Below are 24,214 nucleotides of genomic sequence, written 5' to 3' on the forward strand. Positions count from 1 at the left end.
CAGAAACCTGGTTGCACCTCTAGTCCCGTCCAGGACCCAGAGAGAACAACAACAAACCCAAAAACACACACAAAGGCTTCCCTCCACATGAGATTTGAAAGTATCTTGTCTCCTGATTGGTCCTCTAGTCAGGTGTTGCAGGTCACTGTTTGTTAACCCTTTACAGGTGAAAGAGACATTAACCCTTAGCTATCTGTTTATGACACCCCTATTGTACGGGAACATTTGGAAAAGGCACAAGAGGCCCAGAGAACCCATTATAATTGCCAGGCAAAAGTCCAACAGTTCCAACCAGGGGATCGGGTGATGGTGTTGGTACCCATGGCAGAAAGCAAGCTTCTGGCCCAATGGCAGGGGCCCTATAAGGTGGTTGAACCCGTGGGAGAAGTAACCTACAAGGTGCGGGCAGCCAGGACACCGAAAACAAGAACAGATTTATCACATCAACCTTCTGAAACCCTGGCATGCACAAGAGGCATGCATAAGTGTCCAAAAAGACCTAACCCAGGAAAACAAGCCTTCCAAACAGGTGAGAGTGTCTCCTGATTTAACACCAGACCAGAAGAATGAGGTGTCTGAGATGATCTTCTGGAACCAAGATGTGTTCTTGACAAAACTGGGTCGAACAACCGAGGCATATCACCACATCGTCACGAACCCTGGGGACAGAATAACAATGAGGCCCTATCGGGTGCCAGCAGCCAAAAGGGAGGAAATAAAAGCAGAAGTAAAAAAAAATGCTGGAGTTGGGGATCATCGAAGAATCCCACAGTCAGTGGTCCAGCCCGATCGTGCTGGTGCCCAAACCTGCTGGCACCACACGGTTTTGCAACTACTTCCGGCGACTAAATGAAGTATCCCAGTTTGACGCATACCCTATACCTCGCATAGATGAGCTAGTGGACCCTCTTGGGTAATGCCCGGTACTTGACTACTCTAGACTTGACAAAGGGGTACTGGCAGATTCCCCTTGCGGAAGACGCAAAGGAAAATACTGAGTTCTCTACACCAGAGGGTCTTTTTCAATATACTGTCCTCCCTTTTGGACTACATGGGGCCCCAGCTACTTTCCAGCGCCTCATGGACAAGCTATTATGCCCGCATAACAGTTATGCTGTTGCCTACTTGGACGATGTGGTCATTCATACCCCAGACTGGGAAACTCACCTAGAGAAAGTGGAGGCAGTCCTTGATACCTTCAGGTGAGCTGGCCTTACAGCAAACCCTGCCAAGTGCGCCATAGGGTTTACGGAGGCCAAATATCTTGGCTACATTGTGGGAAAAGGTCTGGTAAAACCCCAAGTGAACAAGTTGGAAGCCATCCAAAATTGGCTGCGACCACGTTGCAAGAAACAAGTCCGGGCATTCCTAGGTGTAGTGGGGTATTACCGACGATTTATCCCCCACTTTGCCACAAGGGCAAGCCCCCTGACTGACCTCGTAAAAGCCCGTGGACCTGATCTGGTGAGGTGGTCTGACGCAGAAGAGGAAGCATTCACAGACTTAAGGACTGCCCTCTGCAGTAACCCTGTCCTCATAGCCCCTGACTTCACCAAGGAATTTATCCTGCAGACGGATGCATCGGAAGTAGGGTTGGGGGCCGTTCTATCACAGATGGTCGGGGAGGAGGAACACCCAATTCTCTACCTCAGTAGGAAACTCCTTCTGAGGGAATAAAAATATGCAGTGGTGGAGAGGGAGTGTCTGGCCGTAAAATGGGCCATGGAAGCATTGCGCTACTACTTGCTCGGGCGCAGATTTGTCCTTGTGACCGACCTTACCCCTCTCCAATGGATGCAGCGGAACAAGGAGAAGAACACGAGGGTGACCAGGTGGTTCTTATCCCTCCAACCTTTCCAGTTCCGTGTGCAACACAGAGCAGGGAGCCGTCATGGCAATGCTGATGGCTTGTCACGTGTGCACTGTCTGGCTTCCCAAGCTGCCCAACCCCTTGGTGTTGAGCACGGGGGTAGGGATATGTGACAGACCCAGGCCAGTGGGGTGCAGGAGTCTGGTAGAGGGCAAATATGCTGGTCACTGGGTGAGTAGTTTTCTGTTCCCTGAGTGACCAGAGCAGGGGCTGCACTAGAGTAGTCAGGAACTTGCTAGAACCAATTAAGGCAGACAGGCTGATTAGAACACCTGCAGCCAATCAAGGCAGGCTAATCAGGGCACCTGGGTTTTAAAAGGAGCTCTCTCCAGTCAGATGAGAAGGAGCCAGAGGAGAGGAAGTGCATGTGAGGAGCTGGGAGCAAGAGACACAAGTAGCTGAGACTGAGAGGGTGTGCTGCTGGAGGACTAAGGAGTACAAGCGTTATCAGACACCAGGAGGAAGGTCCTGTGGTGAGGATAAAGAAGGTGTTTGGAGGAGGCCATGGGGAAGTAGCCCAGGGAGTTGTAGCTGTCATGCAGCTGTTACAAGAGGCACTATAGACAGCTGCAATCCACAGGGCCCTGGGCTGGAACCCGGAGTAGAGGGCGGGCCCAGGTTCCCCCCAAACCTCCCAACTCCTGATCAGACACAGGAGGAGTTGATCCAGACTGTGGGGGAGATCACTGAGGTGTGCAAATCTGCCAATAAGTGCAGGACCCACCAAGGCAGAGGAGGAACTTTGTCACAGTGCCTACTTGTAGCACTTATGTTTGGACCTTGAGCCCATGGTTTTTGGTAAGCTCCCTTCGGGGAGTAGCCTACTATGTGTTCAGTCACTGAAGGGAGAGTTTGCTGTCACTTTTGTTTGGACGGTAAAGTCGTACCAAAGGGCAGTATCTAAGTAGTTGGGTTTCCATCTAAAGCAGTTGGTAGCTTTGCCAGTTCCCTTCCCCTCCCCCTAACCCTTGTCCTATACTAGCAGAAGGAAGGTAGCGTGGTCTGTGTCATAGGCTGTAGAGTCATAGACCTCCTTGAACCGCCTGTTACCATGCAGCCAGCTCTTGCGATTTTCATCCTGAGTCTCATAATATCTGGTGTTCTTCTTAAATCCCAAGATCTGAGAGTCCTGTGATTCTGTGGATCTCAGCTTTCATTTAAAAAAAAAAAAGACTTTTTTTAGTTCTGGTTGCAGAGGAAAGCTTGAAGGTGTGACCCCAAAAAGCTCAAAACCCAGAAGGGAAAGAAAAGGAACCTACACTTTTTTTTTTTTTAAATCTCATGATTTTAAGGCAGTCTCATAACTTGTGATGGGCTGGCAGCACTGCCTTTATCAGAGAACACGGCTCCCTCAGCAGCTTCAGACACCCCTCCCTGCCTGGGACTTTCAACATACCACACAGACATCTAGTGGCTGACTAGTACAACTGCAAGTCAATCTCCCTGTTTCGATTTATTACATTGTAATTACTTAACAGTCCATGGGATTTGCAGAGGCTCAGCAGCTGTTAGGTGAATACAGTAACTCCTCACTTAAGGTATGTCTGCACTACGGGATTATTCCGATTTTACAGAAGCTGTTTTTTTAAAACAGATTGCATAAAGTCAAGTGCACGGAGCCACACTAAGCACAGTAATTCGGCGGTGTGCATCCATGTAACGAGCCTAGCGTCAATTTCTGGAGCGTTGCACTGTGGGTAGCTCTCCTATAGCTATTCCATAGTTCCCACAGTGTCCTCCACCCATTGGAATTCTGGGTTGAGATCCCGGTGCCTGATGGGGCAAAAAACATTGTCGCTGGTGGTTCTGGGTACAGCCTCACCCCTCCCTCCGTGAAAGCAGCGGCAGACAACTGTTTCACACCTTTTTTCCTGGGTGAACTGTGCAGATGCCATACCACGGCAAGAGTGGACCCTGCTGAGCTCAAGACAGCAATCATGGACGTTTTAAAGACTTCGCGCATTCTCGTGAAGTCTGTGCTGAACCGGGACCTGCAAAGCCAGGCGAGGAGGCGGTGGCTACGGCAGAGCGGCGACGAGAGTGATGAGGACATGGACACAGAATTCTCTCAAACTGCCGGCCCTGGCACATTGGAGATCCTGCTGGTAATGGGGCAGGTTTCTAGTCATTGAACGCCGATTTTGGGCCCTGGAAACAAGCACAGACTGATGGGACCACATAGTGTTGCAGGTGTGGGACAATTCCCAGTGGCTGTGAAATTTTCGCATGCGTAAGGGCACTTTTTCATGGAACTTTGTGACTTGCTTTCCCCTGCCCTGAAATGCCAGAATACCAAGATGAGAGCAGCCCTCACAGTTGAGAAGCGAGTGGCAATAGCCCTGTGGAAGCTTGCAATGTCAGACAGCTACCAGTCAGTCAGGAATCAATTTGGAGTGGGCAAATCTACGTGGAGGCTGCTGTGATGCAAGTAGCCAAAGCAATCATTAAGCTGCTCCTACAAAAGGTTGTGACTTTGGGAAATGTGCAGGTCATAGTGGATGACTTTGCTGAAATGGGATTCCCTAACTGTGGGGGGGCGACAGATGGAACCCATATCCCTATCTTGGCACCGGAGCTCCAGGGCACCCAGTACATAAACCACAAGGGGTACTTTTCAATGGTGTTGCAAGCACTGGTGGATCACAAGGGACGTTTCACTAACATCCATGTGGGATGGCTGGGAAGGATCTTCAGGAACGCTCGCGTCTTCAGGAACACTACTCTGTTTAAACGGCTGCAGCAAGGGAATTACTTCCCAGACCAGAAAATAACAGTTGGGGATGTTGAAATGCCTGTTGTTATCCTGGGGGACCCAGCCTACCCCTTGATGCCATGGCTCATGAAGCCATACACAGGCAGCCTGGACAGTAGTCAGGAGCTGTTCAACTACAGGCTGAGCAAGTGCAGAATGGTGGTAGAATGTGCATTTGGCCATTTAAAGGCGCGCTGGTGCACATTACTGACTCGCCCAGACCTCAACCAAACCAATGTCCCCATTGTTATTGCTGCTTGCTGTGTGCTCCACAGTCTCTGTGAGAGTTAGGGGGAGACCTTTGTGGCGGCGTGGGAGGGTGAGGCAAATCACCTGGCCGCTGATTACGGGCAGCCAGACACCAGGACGATTAGAAGAGCACACCAGGAAGCGGTGCGCCTTAGAGAAGCTTTGAAAACCAGTTTCATCACTGGCCAGGTTACAGTGTGACTGTTGTATTTGTTTCTCCTTGATGAAACCCACCACCCCTTGATTGACTCATTCCCTGTAAGCCACACACACCCTACTTCGAACACAGCTTGCTTTCTAAGGAAATAAAGTCACTCTCATTTAAAAATCATGTATTCTTTATTAATTAATTACAAAAAGAGGGAGAGAACTGACAAGGTAGTCCGGGTCGGGTTTGGGAGGAGGATAGGAAGGAAGGAAAAGGCCACTAAAAAAATTTCATCATAATGACAGCCTTTTGGTTGGGCTGTCCACTGGGATGGAGTGGGCGGGTGCACGGAGCCTCCCCCCACGCGTTCTCACTCATCTGGTGGGTGAGGAGGCTAAGGAACATGGTGAAGGGGGAGGGTGGTTATACAGGGGCTGCAGCGGCACTCTAAGATCCTGCTGCCATTCCTGAAGCTCCACCATATGCCGGACCATGTCAGTTTGATCATGCAGCAGCCCCAGCGTTGCATCCCATCACCGCTGATCTTCCTGCCGCCACCTCTCATCTTGAGCATCCCTCCTGTTCTCATGGTCACTGGCATCTTTCCTGTACTTTGATACCAAGTCCTTCCACTCATTCAGATGAGCTCTTTCTTCTTCGAGTGCTTGCTCATATCCATTCCAGTTAGGTGTGCGCGCCGTGCGTGCACGTCTGCCGGAAACTTTTTACCCTAGCAACTCCAGTGGGCCGGCAGGTCGCCCCCTAGAGTGGCGCCACTATGGCACTAGATATATACCCCTGCCGGCCTGCCCGCTCCTCAGTTCCTTCTTACTGCTGTGTCGGTTGCTGGAACTGTGGAGTGCGGTTCGCTGACCTCCACGTCCCTAGCTCTCCTCGTCGTTTAGCTTATAAAACCTTTTTTCTCAGTTAGTATAGTTACCTTTTCAGTATAGTTGTAGTTAGTTAAGTTTTTGTAAATAGTTATTGAACATTGCCTGTGGGTGGGCTGTTGCCCTCCCCGGCACCCGGCACCGGGCCCATGCCTGGCTCGCCGGGGTTTAAACAGTGCTCGATTTGCAAGAAGCCAATGCCTACAAGCGACCCCCACGACGCGTGCCTGAAGTGCCTGGGGGAGTCACACATTAGTGACAAGTGCCGCATTTGTAAGGCCTTTAAGCCGCGCACAAAAAAGGAAAGAGACCAACGTCTCCGCGCCCTTCTCATGAAAGCGGCTCTCTCTCCGGCACCAGCAGCGCAGTCCACCGCTTCGGCTCCGGCACCGGACCGCGCTGGCACCGGCAAGACTCCCCGGCACCGACCATCTCCGGCACCGGGAACAGACCTACGTCCCTTGACGTCTGTCTCCACACCCAGGCAGACCCGAGTGGACCGCCCGGCTCCTACCTTAGCCATGGCACCGCCTGCAGGACTGTCGACTCCGGGCCCGGAGGGTCCGTCGAGTCCAGCTCCTCCTAGCTCCCCAATACGATCAGGGGTCGAGCTAAGGGTCCCATCAACGCCGGAGACTTTCGCCTCGGCTCGGGACTTGATTGCTCTCACGGAGCCAACTCAACCACCCACAGGACGCATAGTATCCATGGGCAAGCCGATGCTTTGTCCATCCTCTCCCGCGTCCCGACGCCGATCACCCCGATGGCATGACCGCTCACGCTTGGGGCACCGCTCGGAGTCCCGGCACCGATCGCCTAGACTGTACCGGTCGTACTCGCGGCACCGATCACCATCTGGCCGGTCCCGATCGGCTTCATCTCACCATCGGCACCGAGCCTCCAGGAGTCGTTCGCCTCGGCGTTCGGCACCGCGGTCGACCTCCCGGCACCGAACCGGTGGCAGGTCCCGCACCCGGTCGACCTCCCAGCACCGCGCTGGTAGTAGGTCCCGGTCTCCATTGCCGTCTCGGCACCGGGCCTCCAGAAGGTCGCGATCTCGCTCCAGACATCATCCTCGCTCCCGCTCCAGGTCGAGATCTCGGCGCAGGTCATCACGCCGCTCTCGGTCTCGGTCCCGGTCCCGGCCCCGGTATGAGTCACGGCACCGACCCCCGGCACCGAGGGCAACGTCAGTCGCGGCACCGGCGGCGCTGTACCATTCCAGCCTAGCGCCTCCCTGGCCTGCTACGGAGCCCTCCATCTCCTCCCTTGATGATGGTGCTCTCGACAGGCACGAAAACCGCTTCCCGGAGCAAGATAGAGGACATCCGCAGTGGGGATTCTGGACCCCGTGGGCATACGCCCAGGCGCAAGGTCCTCATCAGATCACCCCCCGTCCATTGGCGGAGCGTAGACCACCGGAGGCTACGGTGTCCAGGCCACCCCTCTCTCCACAAACGGAGGACACTTCCCGGGACCCGGAGCTCCCTCAGGATACCGAGGTGCAGCCCCTTGTGCAACCCCCCGTCGATACTCTGTTGCCCGGAGTCTCCTCATCTTCCTCCAGCCCCCCGCCATTGGATTTAAGGGCACATCAGGATCTCCTCCGCCGAGTGGCTCAAAATCTAAACCTCCAGGCGGAGGAGGTAGAGGAAGTGGAGGACCCAGTGGTGAGCATCCTGGCAGCCGATGCACCAACCAGGGTTGCCTTGCCCTTCATAAAGACCATACAAAATAATGCCAATACCATCTGGCAGTCACCGGCCTCCATTCCCCCGACCTCTCGGGGAGTGGAGCGGAAATACATGGCTCCATCTAAAGGGTATGAATATTTGTACGTTCACCCGACTCCCTGCTCTCTAGTGGTCCAGTCGGTGAACGACAGGGAGCGCCACGGACAGGAGGCCCCGGCGCCTAAGTCAAGGGAGGCCAGGCGCATGGACCTTTTGGGCCGCAAGGTCTATTTGGCAGGGGCTCTACAGCTCCGCGTATCCAACCAGCAGGCTCTCCTCAGCCGCTACTCCTTTAACACCTGGGTAGCGACGGAGAAGTTTGCGGAGCTCTTGCCACAGGACGCACGCCAGGAGTTTTCCACCATCCTGGACGAGGGCAAGAAGGTGGCGAGAACATCACTCCAGGCCTCCCTTGATGCTGCTGACTCGGCCGCGCGAACCCTGGCTTCCGGGCTCACCATGCGGTGCCTCTCGTGGCTGCAGGTCTCCGGCCTTCCGCCGGAACTCCAGCACACGATCCAGGACCTCCCCTTCGAAGACCAGTGTCTGTTCTCCGACAAGACTGACCCTAGGCTGAAGGACTTAAAAGATAATAGGGTCATCATAAAGTCGCTCGGAATGCATACTCCGGCGACCCAACGCAGGTCCTTCAGACAACAGAACCAGCAGCAGCAGCGGCGTCCATACCCCCCGTTCCGCCCGAGACAGGACCCCTCGCAACGCCGGGGCAGGAACAATCGCCGCAGGCAGTCGGGAGGTCAGGCGGGACAAAGTCAGGGTCCCGCTAAGGCCCCCCCAGGGCCTAAGCCTTCATTTTGAAGGTGCGCCCGAGGGCGCAGTACCAGCCTCCCCTACGGATCCTTTCCTGCCATTTTCCAACCGCCTTTCCTCTTTCCTCCCGGCGTGGTCCCAAATAACATCGGACCGCTGGGTCCTACGCACGATACAGGACGGTTATCGCCTGCAGTTTTCCTCACCCCCACCCTCCCACCCTCCTTCCCCGTCCCTCTTCAGGGACCCCTCTCACGAGCAATTCCTCCGTCAGGAGGTGCACACGCTCCTGACCAAAGGAGCCATAGAGGTGGTTCCGGAGAACGAGAAGGGCAAAGGGTTTTACTCCCGCTATTTCCTGATCCCCAAATCCAAGGGCGGTCTCAGGCCCATCCTCGACCTGCGGGAACTCAACAAGTACATCGTGAAGTTGAAGTTCCGCATGGTGTCCCTCGGAACTATCATCCCATCCCTGGATCCCGGAGACTGGTACGCCGCCCTCGATATGCAAGACGCCTATTTCCACATTGCTATCGCCCCCCATCACAGGCGTTTCCTCCACTTTGTGGCCGACCGCCAGCACTATCAATTTGCGGTCCTCCCATTTGGCCTCTCTACGGCCCCACGAGTATTTACAAAATGTATGGCAGTAGTCGTCGCTCACCTCAGACGATGCCATGTCCACGTCTTCCCCTACCTGGACGACTGGCTGATCAGGGGTACGTCAGAGCAACAGATCAGGGATCATGTCACCAGGATCAGCTCCCTTTTTGCAGCTTTGGGCCTCATAATCAATGCCGACAAGTCCACTCTACTACCCACGCAGCGGATAGAGTTTATCGGAGCTGTTCTAGACTCTACCCTCGCCAGGGCCTTGCTACTCCTGCCCAGGTTCCGGTCATTGTCAGACATTATTCTCAGGTTGCAAGCGGCCCCGCTGACCTCAATCCGAACGTGTCTGGCCCTATTAGGCCACATGGCGGCCTGTACGTTTGTAACGGCGTACGCCCGTCTCCGCATGCGGCCTCTTCAAACATGGCTGATTGCTCAGTATCGACAGACCAAACGGTCCTTGGATTCAGTCGTCACCATCCCTCAGGCGGTGCTGGACTCTCTACACTGGTGGCTGGACCGATCCGTAGTCTGTGCGGGGCTCCCGTTCCATCTGCCCCAGCCTTCCGCATCCCTAACCACAGACGCTTCCGACCTGGGCTGGGGAGCTCACTGCGGCACCCAGAGGACTCAGGGCTTGTGGACCCCGCAAGAGATCAACCTCCACATCAACGTAAGGGAGTTGAGAGCGGTCTGCCTTGCTTGTCAAGCATTTGTCCATCTCCTCCACGGTCGTCGTGTTGCGGTATTCACCGACAACACGACGACCATGTTCTACATCAACAAGCAGGGCGGCACCAGGTCCTCTCCCCTCTGCCTGGAGGCGATACGTTTCTGGGAGTTCTGCATAGCCCATTCTATTCACCTGTCCGCCTCCTACCTTCCCGGAGCGCGGAATACCCTCGCGGATCGGCTGAGCACATCCTTCCTCTCACACGAGTGGTCCCTCCGTCCGGACGTCGCCCTTTCACTCTTCCAGAGGTGGGGTCGTCCCCGGATAGACCTCTTCGCATCCCGGATGAACAGGAAGTGTCGAACATTCTGCTCCTTCCAGGGTCGGGAGCCCGGGTCTCTCGCGGATGCATTCCTGATCCCTTGGACAACACACCTCCATTACGCTTTCCCACCGATTCCCCTGATTCACAGAGTTCTAATCAATGTGCGCAGGGACAAAGCCCAATTGATTCTAATAGCCCCGGCTTGGGCCAGGCAGCACTGGTACCCCATGCTGTTGGACCTCTTAGTGACCAACCCCGTTACCCTACCTCTTCATCGGGATCTCATCACGCAGGACCACGGCAGGCTCCGTCACCCGGACCTTCCGTTGCTCCACCTCACGGCGTGGCTCCTCCATGGTTGACTGACTCTGAGCTGCGGTGCTCCACCCCGGTCCGCGAGGTTCTCTTAGGCAGCAGAAAGCCTTCCACCAGAGCGACTTACACAGCCAAGTGGAAGCGCTTCTCCTGCTGGTGTGTAGAGAAAGCTCTTCGTCCTATGGAGGTTCCCGTCACCACTCTTCTGGACTACGTCTGGTCCCTTAAGACCCAGGGGTTGTCATTGTCGTCCCTACGAGTTCACCTCGCTGCCATCTCCGCTTTTCATCCTGGCGTGGACGGCTGTTCTGTTTTCTCTCACCCCATGGTGGCGAGATTCCTGAAGGGGCTGGAGAGGCTCTATCCCCAAATTCGCCCTCCGGCCCCCTCATGGGACCTCAACCTGGTCCTGTCCTGGCTCATGATCCCTCCTTTCGAGCCCTTAGCTACCTGCTCCCTGCTTTACCTCTCATGGAAAACCGCCTTCCTTGTGGCCATTACCTCAGCTAGAAGGGTGTCAGAGCTGCGGGCCCTCATGGTGGACCCGCCGTATACGGTCTTCCACAAGGATAAGGTACAGCTGAGGCCGCACCCTGCTTTCCTTCCTAAGGTGGTCTCAGCTTTCCATGTCAACCAAGAGATTTTCCTCCCAGTTTTCTTCCCTAAGCCCCATTCGTCCCGCAGGGAGCAGCAGCTTCACTCGCTAGATGTCCGACGGGCGCTAGCCTTTTACATGGACAGGACAAAACCCTTCCGTAGGTCCCCTCAGTTATTCGTGGCAGTGGCGGACAGGGTCAAAGGGCTACCGATCTCCTCTCAGAGGTTATCATCATGGGTTACGTCCTGCATCAGGACCTGCTACGACTTGGCCCAACTCCCGTCGGGCCGAGTGACTGCTCACTCTACCAGAGCACAGGCATCCTCGCTGGCCTTCCTCGCCCGAGTGCCCATTCACGAAATCTGTAGGGCAGCGACCTGGTCATCTGTTCATACATTTGCTTCACATTATGCCCTGGTCCAGCAGTCCAGAGATGATGCTGCTTTTGGATCTGCAGTACTCCAGGCCGCGACCTCTCACTCCGACCCCACCGCCTAGGTAAGGCTTGGGAATCACCTAACTGAAATGGATATGAGCAAGCACTCGAAGAAGAAAAGACGGTTACTCACCTTTGTAACTGTTGTTCTTTGAGATGTGTTGCTCATATCCATTCCACACCCGCCCTCCTTCCCCACTGTCGGAGTCGCCGGCAAGAAGGAACTGAGGAGCGGGCGGGCCGGCAGGGGTATATATCTAGTGCCATAGTGGCGCCACTCTAGGGGGCGACCTGCCGGCCCACTGGAGTTGCTAGGGTAAAAAGTTTCCGGCAGACGTGCACGCGCGGCGCGCACACCTAACTGGAATGGATATGAGCAACACATCTCGAAGAACAACAGTTACAAAGGTGAGTAACCGTCTTTTCATTGCGGGTCACTTCCATGATTTCCGAGAACATTTTGTCTCACGTCTTTTTTTTCCGACGGCTTATCTGAGATAGCCTTTGGGATGGAGGAGGGAGGCTTGAAAAATTTGCAGCTGCATGAGGGAGGGAAAAAAGGGAGAGAAGTATTTTAAAAGATACATTTTACAGAACAATGCTTATACTCTTTCTCGGTGAACAACACTATTCACCTTACATAGCACATGTGATTTCACTACAAGGTCACATTTTGCATCTTAATATTGAGTGCCTGCAGCTCTGGTGTTAGAGATCTCACAGATGCAGGTCCGGGCAGCAGAATTCAGCTTGCATGCGGCCATGGTAAGCCATTGTCTTTCGTCTTCTGCAGCCTTTATGTATCCAGCGCCCTCGGTTCCCAAATAGCAAGCAAAGCCCATTGAGTGCTGCTTCTTTCCTGTTAACATGCAGCAGCAGAAACCACCCCCCCCCATCCAATTCTCTGGGATGATCGCTTTACCCCTCCCCCACCACATGGCTGGTATCATGGAAGATCACAACTAAACATCCCCCTCCTCCCTCCCACCACGTGTGGTAGCAGGGAAGATCCCTGCTAGCCAAACGCGAAAAAGCTCAGCGCCAATCACACACCCCCCCTTCCCCCTGCTTGGCTATCTGCAGGGAAGGATTTATTTTAAGCCAATGGCAAACAGCCCAGTAGGAATGGCCATTCTGTCCCCTTAATTAAATTCCTGAATTTCAACCAGGTTACCATGGACGATATGACCCTCCTGAGGATAACACAGAGAGATAAAGAACGGATGTTGCTTGAATGCCAGCAAACACCGGGACCATACACAGCTAGGCTTTGTCATGCAGTGATACCATATTACTTGCTACATGTATGGCGTGGTCAAGTGTCCTACCATGGAGGATGGAATAAGGCTGCCCTGCCCAGAAACCTTCTGCAAAGGCTTTTGGAGTACCTCCAGGAGAGCTTCATGGAGATGTCCCTGGAGGATTTCTGCTCCATCCCCAGACATGTTAACAGACTTTTCCAGTAACTGTACTGGCCATGAATGCATCCCAAGTCCTCAGGGCAAATTAATCATTAAAAAACGCTTGCTTTTAAACCATGTTTTATATTTACAAAGGTACACTCACCAGAGGTCCCTTCCATGGCTTCATTGTCTGGGATAGTGGCTTGGGAGGGCTGGAAGGGTAATTCCGTCTGGGTGAGAAAAAGCTCCTGGCTGTTGGGGAGAATGGAGTGCTGTGTGCTCTCTACAAGCTCGTCCTCCTCTTCCTCCTCCTCATCTTCCCCATCCGCAGAATCTTCAGGCATGGCTAAGATTACCCCCACCTCGGAATCCATGGACAGAGGTGGGGTAGTGGTGGCGGACCCCCCTAGAATTGCATGCAGCTCAGTGTAGAAGCGGCATGTTTTCAGCCCTGCCCCGGACCTTCCGTTTGCTTCTTTGGTTTTCTGGTGGGCTTATCTGAGCTCCTTAACTTTCACACAGCACTGTACTGAGTCCCTGCTGTGGCCTCTCTGCATCATGGCCTTGGAAATATTTTCAAATGTTTTTTTCATTTCGTCTTTTGGAATGGAGTTCTGTTAGCACGGAATTCTCTCCCCATACAGCAATCAGATCCAGTACCTCTCATGCAGTCCATGCTGGAGTTCTTTTTCAATTCTCCGGAGACTGCATTGTCACTTGTGATGGTGAGCTATGCGTGGATGGTGAGCTCTCCACGCTGGCCAAACAGGAAATGAAATTCAAAAGTTCGTGGGGTTTTTCCTGTCTACCTGGCCAGTGCATCCGAGTTCAGATGATGGCTTTCCAGAGCAGTCACAATGGTGCACTGCGGGATAGCTCCCAGAGGCCAATACCATCGAATTGCGGCCACATTAACCCTAATCCAACATGGCAATACCGATTTGAGCGCTACTCCCCTTGTCAGGGAGGAGTACATTAATCGGTTTTAAGAGCCCTTTATAATAGTGATATAAACGGCTTCGTTGTGTGGACGCGTGCAGGGTTAAATCGGTTTAACGCTGCTATATTCAGTATAAACGCGTAGTGTAGACCAGGCATTAAAGTCGTCCCGGTTAATGTTGTTTCATTGTTATGTTGCTGATCAATTAGGGAACATACTTGTTTAAAGTTGAGCAGTGCTCCCTTCTAACGTTGTTTGGCAGCCGCCTGCTTTGTCCACTGCTTGCCGGAAGAGCAGACCGTTGGAGCTAGCTGGTGGGGGCTGGGAACCAGGGAGGACTGGCATCCCCGCATCAGCTCTCCCTATCATCTCCCCGCTCCCCTAAGTTCCCTGTGCTGCAGCTGCCCAGCAGGTTAGCAATTGCAGCTGTCCCTCCCCCCGCTGCCATGTGCTGCTCCTGCTCTCTGCCTTGGAGCTGCTCCCTGAAACTCCTGTTTGGTGAGAAGGGGGGGGGAGGGAAGAAGGAAGCTAATGTCAGGGTGTCTCCCTTCCCCCTGCTCCTCCACCCCACTTACTCCATCTCCACAGAGCGGGGGGGACACACGACAGAGGGAGCTTCCAGGCAGAAGTAGCTGCGGTCTGGTCTCAAGGCTTGCTGATCTAATTAACAAGGCAGTGTATTTCTGACCCCCACTCTTCATAGTTAAAGGGGAAATGCGCATCTCTCTCTCTCACACACACACAGGGTGTGTGTCTCTGTCTCTGTCTACCCTCCCTCCTTTCCTGCTGCCTTGTACGGTAGAGTGTGAGAGTTAACCCTTGAGGGCTCAACCGATTGCTAGTTCATCATTTAGCAGTAAGGGAAATATCCCACCCTCTGAGTCCTTGACCTCAACCAAGCTTCACAATCATCATCGCTGTGTACCAGTATGAATTGTTTGTTTAAAACTTATACTGTGTGTGTGTGTGTGTGTGTGTGTGTGTGTGTGTGTGTGTGTGTGTGTGTGTGTGTGTGTGTGTGTGTGTGTGTGTAATAAATAAATATATACAATCTTGTCTGATGAAAAAAAATTTCCTTGGAAACTAACCCCCTCATTTACATTAATTCTGATGGGTAAATTGGATTTGCTTTACATCGTTTCGCTTAAAGTCACATTTTTCAGGAACATAACTACAACGTTAAGTGAAGAATTACTGTACTGAATGGTTTCAGAGTAGCAGCCATGTTAGTCTGTATCTGTAAAAAGAACAGGAGTACTTCTGGCACCTTAGAGACTAATACATTTATTTGAGCATAAGCTTTCGTGGGCTGTATGCTCAAATAAATGTGCTAGTCTCTAAGGTGCCAGAAGTACTCCTGTTCTTTTTACTGTACTGAATGTTGATGACAACTGCGTATGTGCGAAGAATGCAAGAAGAAAACAGAATGTTTTAAGACCCTTGAGTCCTCAGTTGTGTGAATTTGTCATTCTCTTAAAGCAGTGGTGCTGACATATACCTAAGCACAGCTTTACATGGGCCAAGCAGGTTCTACGTATTTTAATAAGATTTCCAGGCACTTGTATTGATTTATATTTTACGTTCAGCTTGTCTCGTATGTGTTTAGATAGAAAGAACCCATGTCCGGTATTGTTTATTTAAAAACAAAGAAATCAGTGCATAAAACATGAATTATAGAAAACAGGTTAAAAGGAGTAAAGCTACTCCTGATACTTCTTTGTGTAAACTAAAGTGATGTAAGCATGATGACAAAACACTAGCGAATTGGCCGTTAGTCTACTGTGTTGAAGCAGGCCACGGGCCTTATGAAATGCTGTGGTGGGCCGTGTACAGCCCGAGGGCCATAGGCGGGGCACCCATTTTAAAGTATATTTGTACATGGAAAGTGCATATGTAAATGGAATATTAATCCTTAGTGTCATTCCATAGAATGTGTCCTTATATCTTTTTGCATATAACCATTTACTTTGCATTTTCACTTTTGCTGCATGCTGGTTCTGGGAGGTCAGCTCAGCTATATGGAGATGTTATAGTCACTAGAAATGTTTATACAAACAGCAAAATTTGACAGCCGAAGTGAATACAATGACTCCCTGCTTCAACTAATGCGGACTTTGAACCTGCATCCTTCAGCACTCAAAGCATGAGCTTGACTTCCACAAGTCACAAGGAGAAGGGGATTCTAATTCCCTAAGACCCTTGACAATCCCAGCCTATAGGGCTCATTTTTATCCCCATGAGATTGCCCTATGCTAGCAGGATCCCTGGAGGATGTTTAAGGCCCTAATCCAGTACTTATCATTCAGCATGTGAGTAGCCCTGGTGAGATCAATGGAACTACTCACATACTTAAAGGTACGCTCATGCTTAAATGCTTTGCTAGCTCAGGTCCAGAGTGCCTGATGCCTTGCAGGACTGATCTCTAAGCCAGCATTACGGCTCCCTGGTGCTAGAGGCTGGAAGGAGCTATGAATCTGACCCAGTATCCACCTGGATGAGCTGTGCTCCTGAGCTCTGCTGGGGGAGGACGGGGCCAAAGGCACATGTCGGTTGGGTAGGGGAAGAAGAAGCTTTACTCATTTACAGGTTAGGGAAGTTTCTCTGTACCACAATGATGGGGTCTGTTGGGCTCCTTGGCTGCTCCTCTTCGGGGACCGGCAGGATGAAGGAGTCTATGAGCAGTCGATGTGGGGACGTAATGTTAAAAAGGTGTCTGGATCTCTTTCCCATGTTCTTCCAGAGACCCTTGTTGTGCAGCTGGGTTCTCCCTTTTACAGTTTGGTCCTAAGCAGCCAATCCACCCTTTTGACCAACATCCATAGACTGTGCTGGAGCTTGCATGGCATAGGCAGCTCTCAGCATTTTCTCCCAGCCTCTCTGTTTCTAGAGTTGCTGTTTCTATAATACGTGTTTTCATGATTCAAATGGCAAGTGTATGTTTTTAAACTTGGGATTTATTTGCATCAAGATCACAAGTTTAGAGACGGAGTTACTCAAAGCACAGATGAATAAAACTGAAGCCAGCATGAAAGATCAAGAAACAACTAAAAAGGTGCAAGATTTCCAAGAGGTAAGAGAACTTCGCTGAGGAACCAACTGTTCTGGTTAAAAATTCTACTAGGTGGGTACTTGCTATTCTCATACTACAGTTCCGGAACGATCAGCCCTTCTTCAGTTCATGCCAAGGAAATCAGCATCTTTGGTATCTCTTCCTTCTGCAGTTTGTCCAGCATGCTGCAGCAATAGTAATCTGGCATCCCTTCCACTCTGACCCTGTCCCCCACCCCCATGAATCCCTTCTCGGGCTCCCTGAAGCTTAAACTCCCTGTCCTTCCTTCTGAGGCACTACACAACTCTGCCCCCATCCAGTATGTCACCCTTAACTTCTACCTCCTTCCCGTCTCCTGATCAATGCCCTGCCAGCCCCAGCTGCCTCCTGATCAATGCCCTGCCAGGCCCAGCAAGGCAACAATTTTTGCCCAAAATTTTTTTCCACCCAAAAATGCAGATTTGGGTTGACCAAAACATTTCACAAGTTCACCAAATTATTATGTAAAAAAAAACAACCCTTTTTCAATTCTAAACTACTTCAATTTGATTGAAAAAGAAATAAAAGAAACTCCAAAATCAAAATGAGTTATTTGACCTGAAACAAACATTTTCCAACTTCTTTGGTTTGCCAAAAAATTCAAATAATTTTCATTGCAGGTCAGCCCAAAGCTAATTTTTTTTTCTCAGTTTAGCCAGGAACTGAAAAAATCAATACTTGCACAGCTCCACTGTTGACACTTCTCCTTTCCCATAATCTCTTGGTCTCCTGCGTCTCCTCTGGCCCTTTCTTCAAGCTACCCCAGGGACTGGAAGGGTGTAATTATTGCAGCAGTATATTAATTAATGGCATGGGGAAAGGGATAATCTGTCCCCCCTGACTTCTCTCATGAAGTTCCTTCCATCATTACTGAGTTAAAACCCCAGCCCTTGCACTCTAGTATTTTTAGCATGGTCTATATCAGTGATAGGCAACCTATGACATTCACACTGCCCAGGTCCTGGCCACCAGTCCGGGGGGGAGGGCGGGGGCTCTGCATTTTAATTTAATTTTAAATGAAGCTTCTTAAACATTTAAAAAACTTTATTTACTTTACATACAATAGTTTAGTTATATTATAGACTTCTAGAAAAAGACCTTCTAAAAACGTTAAAATGTATTACTGGCACACAAAACCTTAAATTAGAGTGAATAAATGAAGACTCAGCACAACACTTCTGAAAGGTTGCCGATCCTTGGTTTAAATCAAAATTGGATGTTTTTCTAAAAGATAAGCTCACTTCAAACAAGAGATCAGACTACGTAAGCATAATTGTTTCTTCTGGCCCTATAGTCTATGAATTAAAATTGTAATTTAAAGTCCTGAGCTAGACCTACAAACTCCTTAACAGACTGTATTCTGGCTGCCTCAGCAACCCTCTCTGTGACTTTTCAAGATGACTGTACCACACAGGAGCTGTTCAGTAAGAGGATTGTCCATTGAAACTGGGGTCCCCAAACTTTTCACATCATGCTCCCCCTTACCCTTATCTGTGCTCCAGGAGTGGAGCTGCAGCCAGGGGCTGGGACTGGGTGGTGCTCCCTCCCCTACTCCCCCATGGGGGCCGACCCAGGCCCTGCCATGCCCCCCTGAACATTCTGCCATGCCCCATAGGGGTGCACCCCACAGTTTGGAAACCACTGGTTTAGACTACCAGGCTTGGTAGGCAGAGCATTCCTAGTGGTAAGACTACAGCTATGGTAGTCTGCCAAAATAACACTCACACACCTCTGTATGGAGGAGTATGGAGCAGGGTAGATTGATTTAACTCACTGATTTTAATCATGATTTAAGGCAGCAATCAGGAAACCTTAAATTAGAGTGAATAAATGAAGACTCGACACACCACTTCTGAAAGGTTGCCGACCCCTGGTCTATATATTGTCTGTGATTCTGATATGTTGATGATCTCTGAGAACTAGTACTGGACAAGGTAATTTAGGGTTCTTGGCTGGGATTTTCAATTCTGCCTAGGGGATTTGGTTGCTTGGGTTGCCATGGGAATTGGGAATCCAAATCTTGGCAGCAGCTTGGAGAATCCCAGCCCTCATCTTTCTAGTGTATGAAAGGCTGTGGATGTGACTCATAACAGGTGCTGTTGTTGAACAATTGCAGATGCTGAAAAGTCACCAGGAGAAGGTTGAAGTACTTGAAAGTAAATTATCAGAGGAGAGAGACTGGAGAAAGCAACTTGCATCTGACCTTGAAAAGACACAGAAAGCTTTGAAGGCTGAAAAAAAGGTATTGAATGGCCAGACATGTATTGTGGTGTGAAGCTGTTCTCTTGGAGAATGCTTACTAATTCTACTGTATTCTTGAAATAGATGGCCACCTCCGTCTTTCTAAAAGACCCCACAATGTTCCACATATAATTTTGCTTGGCCTTTAGTTAAATACCCGTCTCTATCAAATAGACATTTCCGAAGGTCTCATTGGGTTGCTTTGAATACAATTGTTTACCATGGCTTTTCCCAGGCCACTCCTCTGACTTTTTCCTCCATCATTTATCCCTGTTATACAGCACATCTTATTTTTCCTTTCAATCAATTGTATAAAACTGCAGCAAAAAAACTGCTGCCAAATCAAATTCGGCTGGACAAAGAAAAACAAACTGAAGTCAGGTAGAGCATCCTGAAAGCCTGGAACCCGGTAACTGCAGAGGACTAGCTTGAGGACCCCATACTCAGACTGATGAGCACTTATTGAGACAGTATTGCCAGAATGTCTCCTATTTATACATCCAGGAACTGTGGCTCTTTTTGTCACACTATGCTGGTGTCCGTGTGCACTACATTCTTTGTTTCTAGATGTATGACCTTACATTTGGCTGTATTAAAACATAAGAAGGGACAAACTGGGTCAGACCAATGGTCCATTGAGCCCAATATCCTGCCTTCTATCAGTGGTCAGGTGCTTCAGAGGGAATGAACAGAACAAGGCAATTATTGAGTGATCCATCCCCTGTCATCCAGTCCCAGCTTCTGGCAGTCAGAGGTTTAGGGACACCCAGGCATGGAATTGCATCCTGGCTAATAGCTATTGATAGACCTATCCTCCATGAATTTATCTAATTCTTTTTTGAACCTTGTTATAGTTTTGGCCTTCACAACATCCCCTGGCAACAAGCTGCATGGATTGACAGTGCATTGTGCGAAGAAGTACTTACCTTATGTTTGTTTTAAAGTTCATACCTATTAATTTCATTGAGTAACCACTGGCTCTTGTGTTATGTGAAGGGATAAATAACACCTCCCTATTCACTTTCTCCACTCCATTATTTTATAGACCTTCTTCATGTTCCCCCTTCGTCGTCTCTTTTCTAAGCTGAACAGTCCCAGTCTTTTTAATCTCTCCTCATATGAAAGCTGTTCCAGACCCTAATCATTTTTGTTGCCATTCTCAGTACTTTTTCCAATTCTAATATATTGTTTCTGAGATGGGGAGACAAGAACTGCACGCAGTATTCCAGGTGTGGGTGTACCATGGATTTATATAGCAGCATTATGATATTTTCTGTCTTCTTATCTATCCCATTCCTAATGGCTCCTAACATTCTTTTAGCTTTTTTAGCTGCCACTGCACATTGGGTGTGTGTGACGTTCCCCTCTGGTGTTATCCAGACCAGTGATCTGCTAGGTCACCCCAATCCTTGACTCTGGGAGCCAGCCTGACCCTGCTCTGCTGTGGGAACCCCCACTCATGGGCTGTTCATGCACAGCCTCTGGCATGTAAGCTGCTCCCAATTACTTGCAAGCAAATGATACTAGCCAATATGTCCAGTCCCAGACACAGGCCTAGGAACCTCTGTCTTGCAGTGTCCAGTTATGCCCGGTGGACGCGGCAAGCTTATATGAATTTGTCAGCTTAACAAAGAAATTGATATGTGCCAGGCTTGTTATCCCAAGGGGAGCCTCTGACATGCTTCAAACCAAACACACTGCTTCAGGTAGAACAAACAGATTTATTAACTATAAAGATAGATTCTAAGTGATTGTATGTCAAAGCATAACGTCAGATTTGGTCAAATGAAATAAAAGCAAAACGCAGTCTAAGCTGATTTTAACACTTTCAGTGCTCTTACAAACTTAGATGCTTCTCACCACAGACTGGCTGGTTGCCCTTCAGCCAGGCTCTCCCCATTGATCAGCGCTTCAGTCGCTGGGTGGTCATGGTGTCTGTAGATGGAGGTGGAAGAAAGAGGAAGAGCATGGCAAACGTCTCTCCCTTTTATCATGTTCTTTCTTCCTTCTTGGCTTTGCCTCCCTCCCTTTCAGAGTCAGGTGAGCATTACCTCATCGCAGTCCCAAACTGACCAAGGGAAAGGGGGTGACTCCCTCGAGAGTCTAACAGATTCTTTTGTTGCTGCCTAGGCCAGCGTCTTTTGTTCCTGTGAGGCTGGGTTGGGTTTGTACCATACCTGTCCTGATGAGGTGTGAACTATCTCTCTGCTCTTGGGGAGTTTTTTCTTGGGCTTGGTTCAAGCCACAAGGACATATTTTTAGCCTCATAACTATATATATGAAATTATAACCTACAACGTCACTATAACAACCATGCTGAGTGCATCATGAGCCTTCTGAAGACACCGGACATGACAAACTTTGCATTGGACACCACATAATCATATTGGAAAGATGAACCTGGGTCTGTTGGGTGTCCCCCAAGGTACAGAGCATCACAGCGTGTGCAGGAATTTAAATTTCACTGCTTTTGAGGGGGCACCAGTGAGGGGCGCAGAACTCCCCTAGTAGGGAGAAGAGCAAATTCCTCCAGCGCAGGGACCCCGGTAAGGAGTGCAGAACTCCTCCTGTTCCTGAGCTGCAGCGGGGAGAGCACTCAATGGAGAAGTTTTCTCTCCCCGCCGCAGCCCAGGAGCAGGAGGAGTTCTGCACCTCTTGCCGGGGACCCCGGGCCAGAGGAGTTCTGCATCCCCCGCAGATTTTTGGGGGGGGGCGCTTGCCCCTGTTTTCCCGCCATTGCACACACCCCTGTTAAGTGGTAACAGCTAATTTAGACCCCATCATTTTGTACATATAGTTGGGATGATGTTTTCCAAATGCATTACTTTGCATTTATCAACATTGAATTTCTTCTGCCATTTTGTTGCCCAGTCACCCAGTTTTGTGAGATCCCTTTGTAACTCTTTGCAGTCAGCTCAGACTTAACTATCTTGAGTAATTTTGTATCATCTGCAAACTTTGGTACTTCACTATTTACCTCCTTCTCCAGATCATTTATGAATACATTGAACAGCGCTGTCAAATATCCAAAAGGAGTTGGTTTTACCTCTATATATGGCATTGGGGAGACCATTACTAGAATACTAAATCCAGTTCTGTGTCCACACTCTAAGCAGTATGTTGACAGATTGGAAGAGGGTTTAGTGAAGAGTTATAAGAATGATAAGAGACAGTTCGGTCTATTTATCTTATTGAAGAGGAAGTTAAGAGGTGTCTTGGGCCACGTCTGTACATACAGCACTGCAGCTGTACAGATACAGCTGCGCCGCTGTAGCACATATGGTGAAGACGCTCTGTGCCAATGGGAGAGAGCTCTCCCTTTGGCATAAACAACCCAGCTCCACAAGTGGCAGAAGCTATATCAGTGGGAGAAGCTCTCCCGCCAATATAGCACTGTGTGCACGAGAACTTATGTCGGTTTAACTTCCCTTTCTCAGCGGGGTGGTTTATTCACACCCCTGAGTGACATAAGTTATGCTAACATGGGCTGTAGTGTAGACATAACCTTGGTCGTGGTCAGTAGGTACCTACATGGGGAGAAGAGATAGTAGGGGACTCTTCAATTTAGCAGATAAAGACAGAGCAAGATCTAGCAGTTGGACGTTGAAGTCAGAAAGATTCAAACTGGAGGTAAGACAACTTTTTAACAAGGAGGGTAACTAACTATTTGAACAGCTTCCCAAGGGCTGTGTAAACTCATCTCTTAGGAGACTTTACATTGAGATTGCATGTCTCACTAAAAGATCTGCCTTAGTTCAACCTCCAGGGTAACTTACTTAAGGCAGGTCTACACTTAAAACGCAGTGTCGGCAAAGCTGCAGCGCTTCAGTGAACACGCTCCTACACCAATGGGAGAGCTTCTGTTAATGTTGTGGTAGCAACATCAACGGGAGAAGCTGTCCCGCTGACACAGTGTTGTCTACACCAGGGGTTAGGTCAGTATAACTATGTTACTCGGGGGTTGTGGATTATTCACAGCCCTGACCTGAGCGACGTAGTAACACTGATATAAATCTGTAGTGTAGACCTGGCCTTAGTAGTTTGCAGTGTTGTGGTAGCCGTGTTGGTCCCAGGATATTAGAGATGGAGGGGGGAAACATCTTTTATTGGACCAGCTTTATTGGTGAGAGAGACAAGCTTCGGAGCTACACAGAGCCCTTCTTCAGGTCTGGGAAAGGTGCTCCCAGCCTCACAGCTAAACACAAGGTGGAACAGATTGTTTAACATAAGTAGTTAACACGCACTGTAAATCAGAGACTATTCAAGCTGAAGTGGCCACTTAACACCTTTGCAGTCAAAGGACAAAAAAAAGGTGTGTGGAGGGGTGTGGGTAGTAGATTACAGATTGTTGTAATAAGCCATAAATCCAGTGTCTTTATTAAGACCATGATTTGTAGTGTCTAGCAAAGTTTATGAATTTGAGCTCCCAAGCTCATCTTTTGAAGGTGTTGTGCAGGTTTTTGTTGAGGATGACAACTGAGAGGTCAGATATGGAGTGATCGGTTTGTGAAAAGTGTTTGCCCACGTGCGATATGGCATTTTGGTCTTTTATCATTTTCCTGTGTGAGTTCATTTGAGAATGTAGTGATTGTCTGGTTTCACCCACATTGTTGTTTGAGCATTTAATGCACTGGATGAGGTTCACCATATGTTGTGACAGGCATGTGTCAGACCCCTGGATCTTGAGCAGTGTTTTGTGAGGGGTATTGATCATCACAGCAGGGGAGATATGTCTTCTAGTTTTACATCTGTTGTTCTGGCAGGGTCTGGTGCTGCTTTGAGTTGGTGGGCACTGGTCTGTAGGGAGCTTGCTTCTGCTGATCTTGGTGAGGTTTGGGGGTTGTTTGAAGGCCAGAAGAGGGGGTTTGGGAAAGATTTCTTTCAGGATGTGGAGCACATCGAACATGGGTTGTAGCTGTTTAATGATACCTCATATGAGTCCTAGCATGGAGTGGTAGGTGATAACTAGAGGTATGTGGTTGGAGGGTTTGGGATTTTTTTCTGCATACACCCATAACAATTTTACATTCAACAATAAACACTTTGTTCAAACCATGGGAACAGCCAAGGGTACTAGGATGGTTCCCCAAAATACTAGCCTCTTCATGGTTGTATGCAGAGTTGATGTAGCCATGTCAGTCCCACAATATTAGAGAGACAAGGAGGGTGA

The 24,214-nt window shown here is 49.8% G+C and overlaps 1 protein-coding gene across 4 annotated transcripts in view; it reads left to right on the forward strand.

Moving 5' to 3' along the window:
* The window catches only part of CCDC30 (coiled-coil domain containing 30), a 140,266-nt gene that overhangs the window by 76,845 nt on the left and 39,207 nt on the right, over window positions 1-24,214 (forward strand). For all 4 annotated transcript variants that reach the window (XR_003997092.1, XM_030537478.1, XM_030537481.1 and 1 more), the window contains 2 exons: window positions 16,684-16,785; window positions 18,920-19,045. Coding sequence is in view for 3 of the 4 variants with exons in the window: in XM_030537478.1 (XP_030393338.1) it covers window positions 16,684-16,785; window positions 18,920-19,045 (228 nt within the window). In the remaining variant the exon portion in view is untranslated. The remainder of the gene's footprint in view (window positions 1-16,683; window positions 16,786-18,919; window positions 19,046-24,214) is intronic.

This window comes from Gopherus evgoodei, chromosome 18 (assembly GCF_007399415.2).
Source record: "Gopherus evgoodei ecotype Sinaloan lineage chromosome 18, rGopEvg1_v1.p, whole genome shotgun sequence".
Lineage (NCBI taxonomy): Eukaryota > Metazoa > Chordata > Testudines > Testudinidae > Gopherus > Gopherus evgoodei.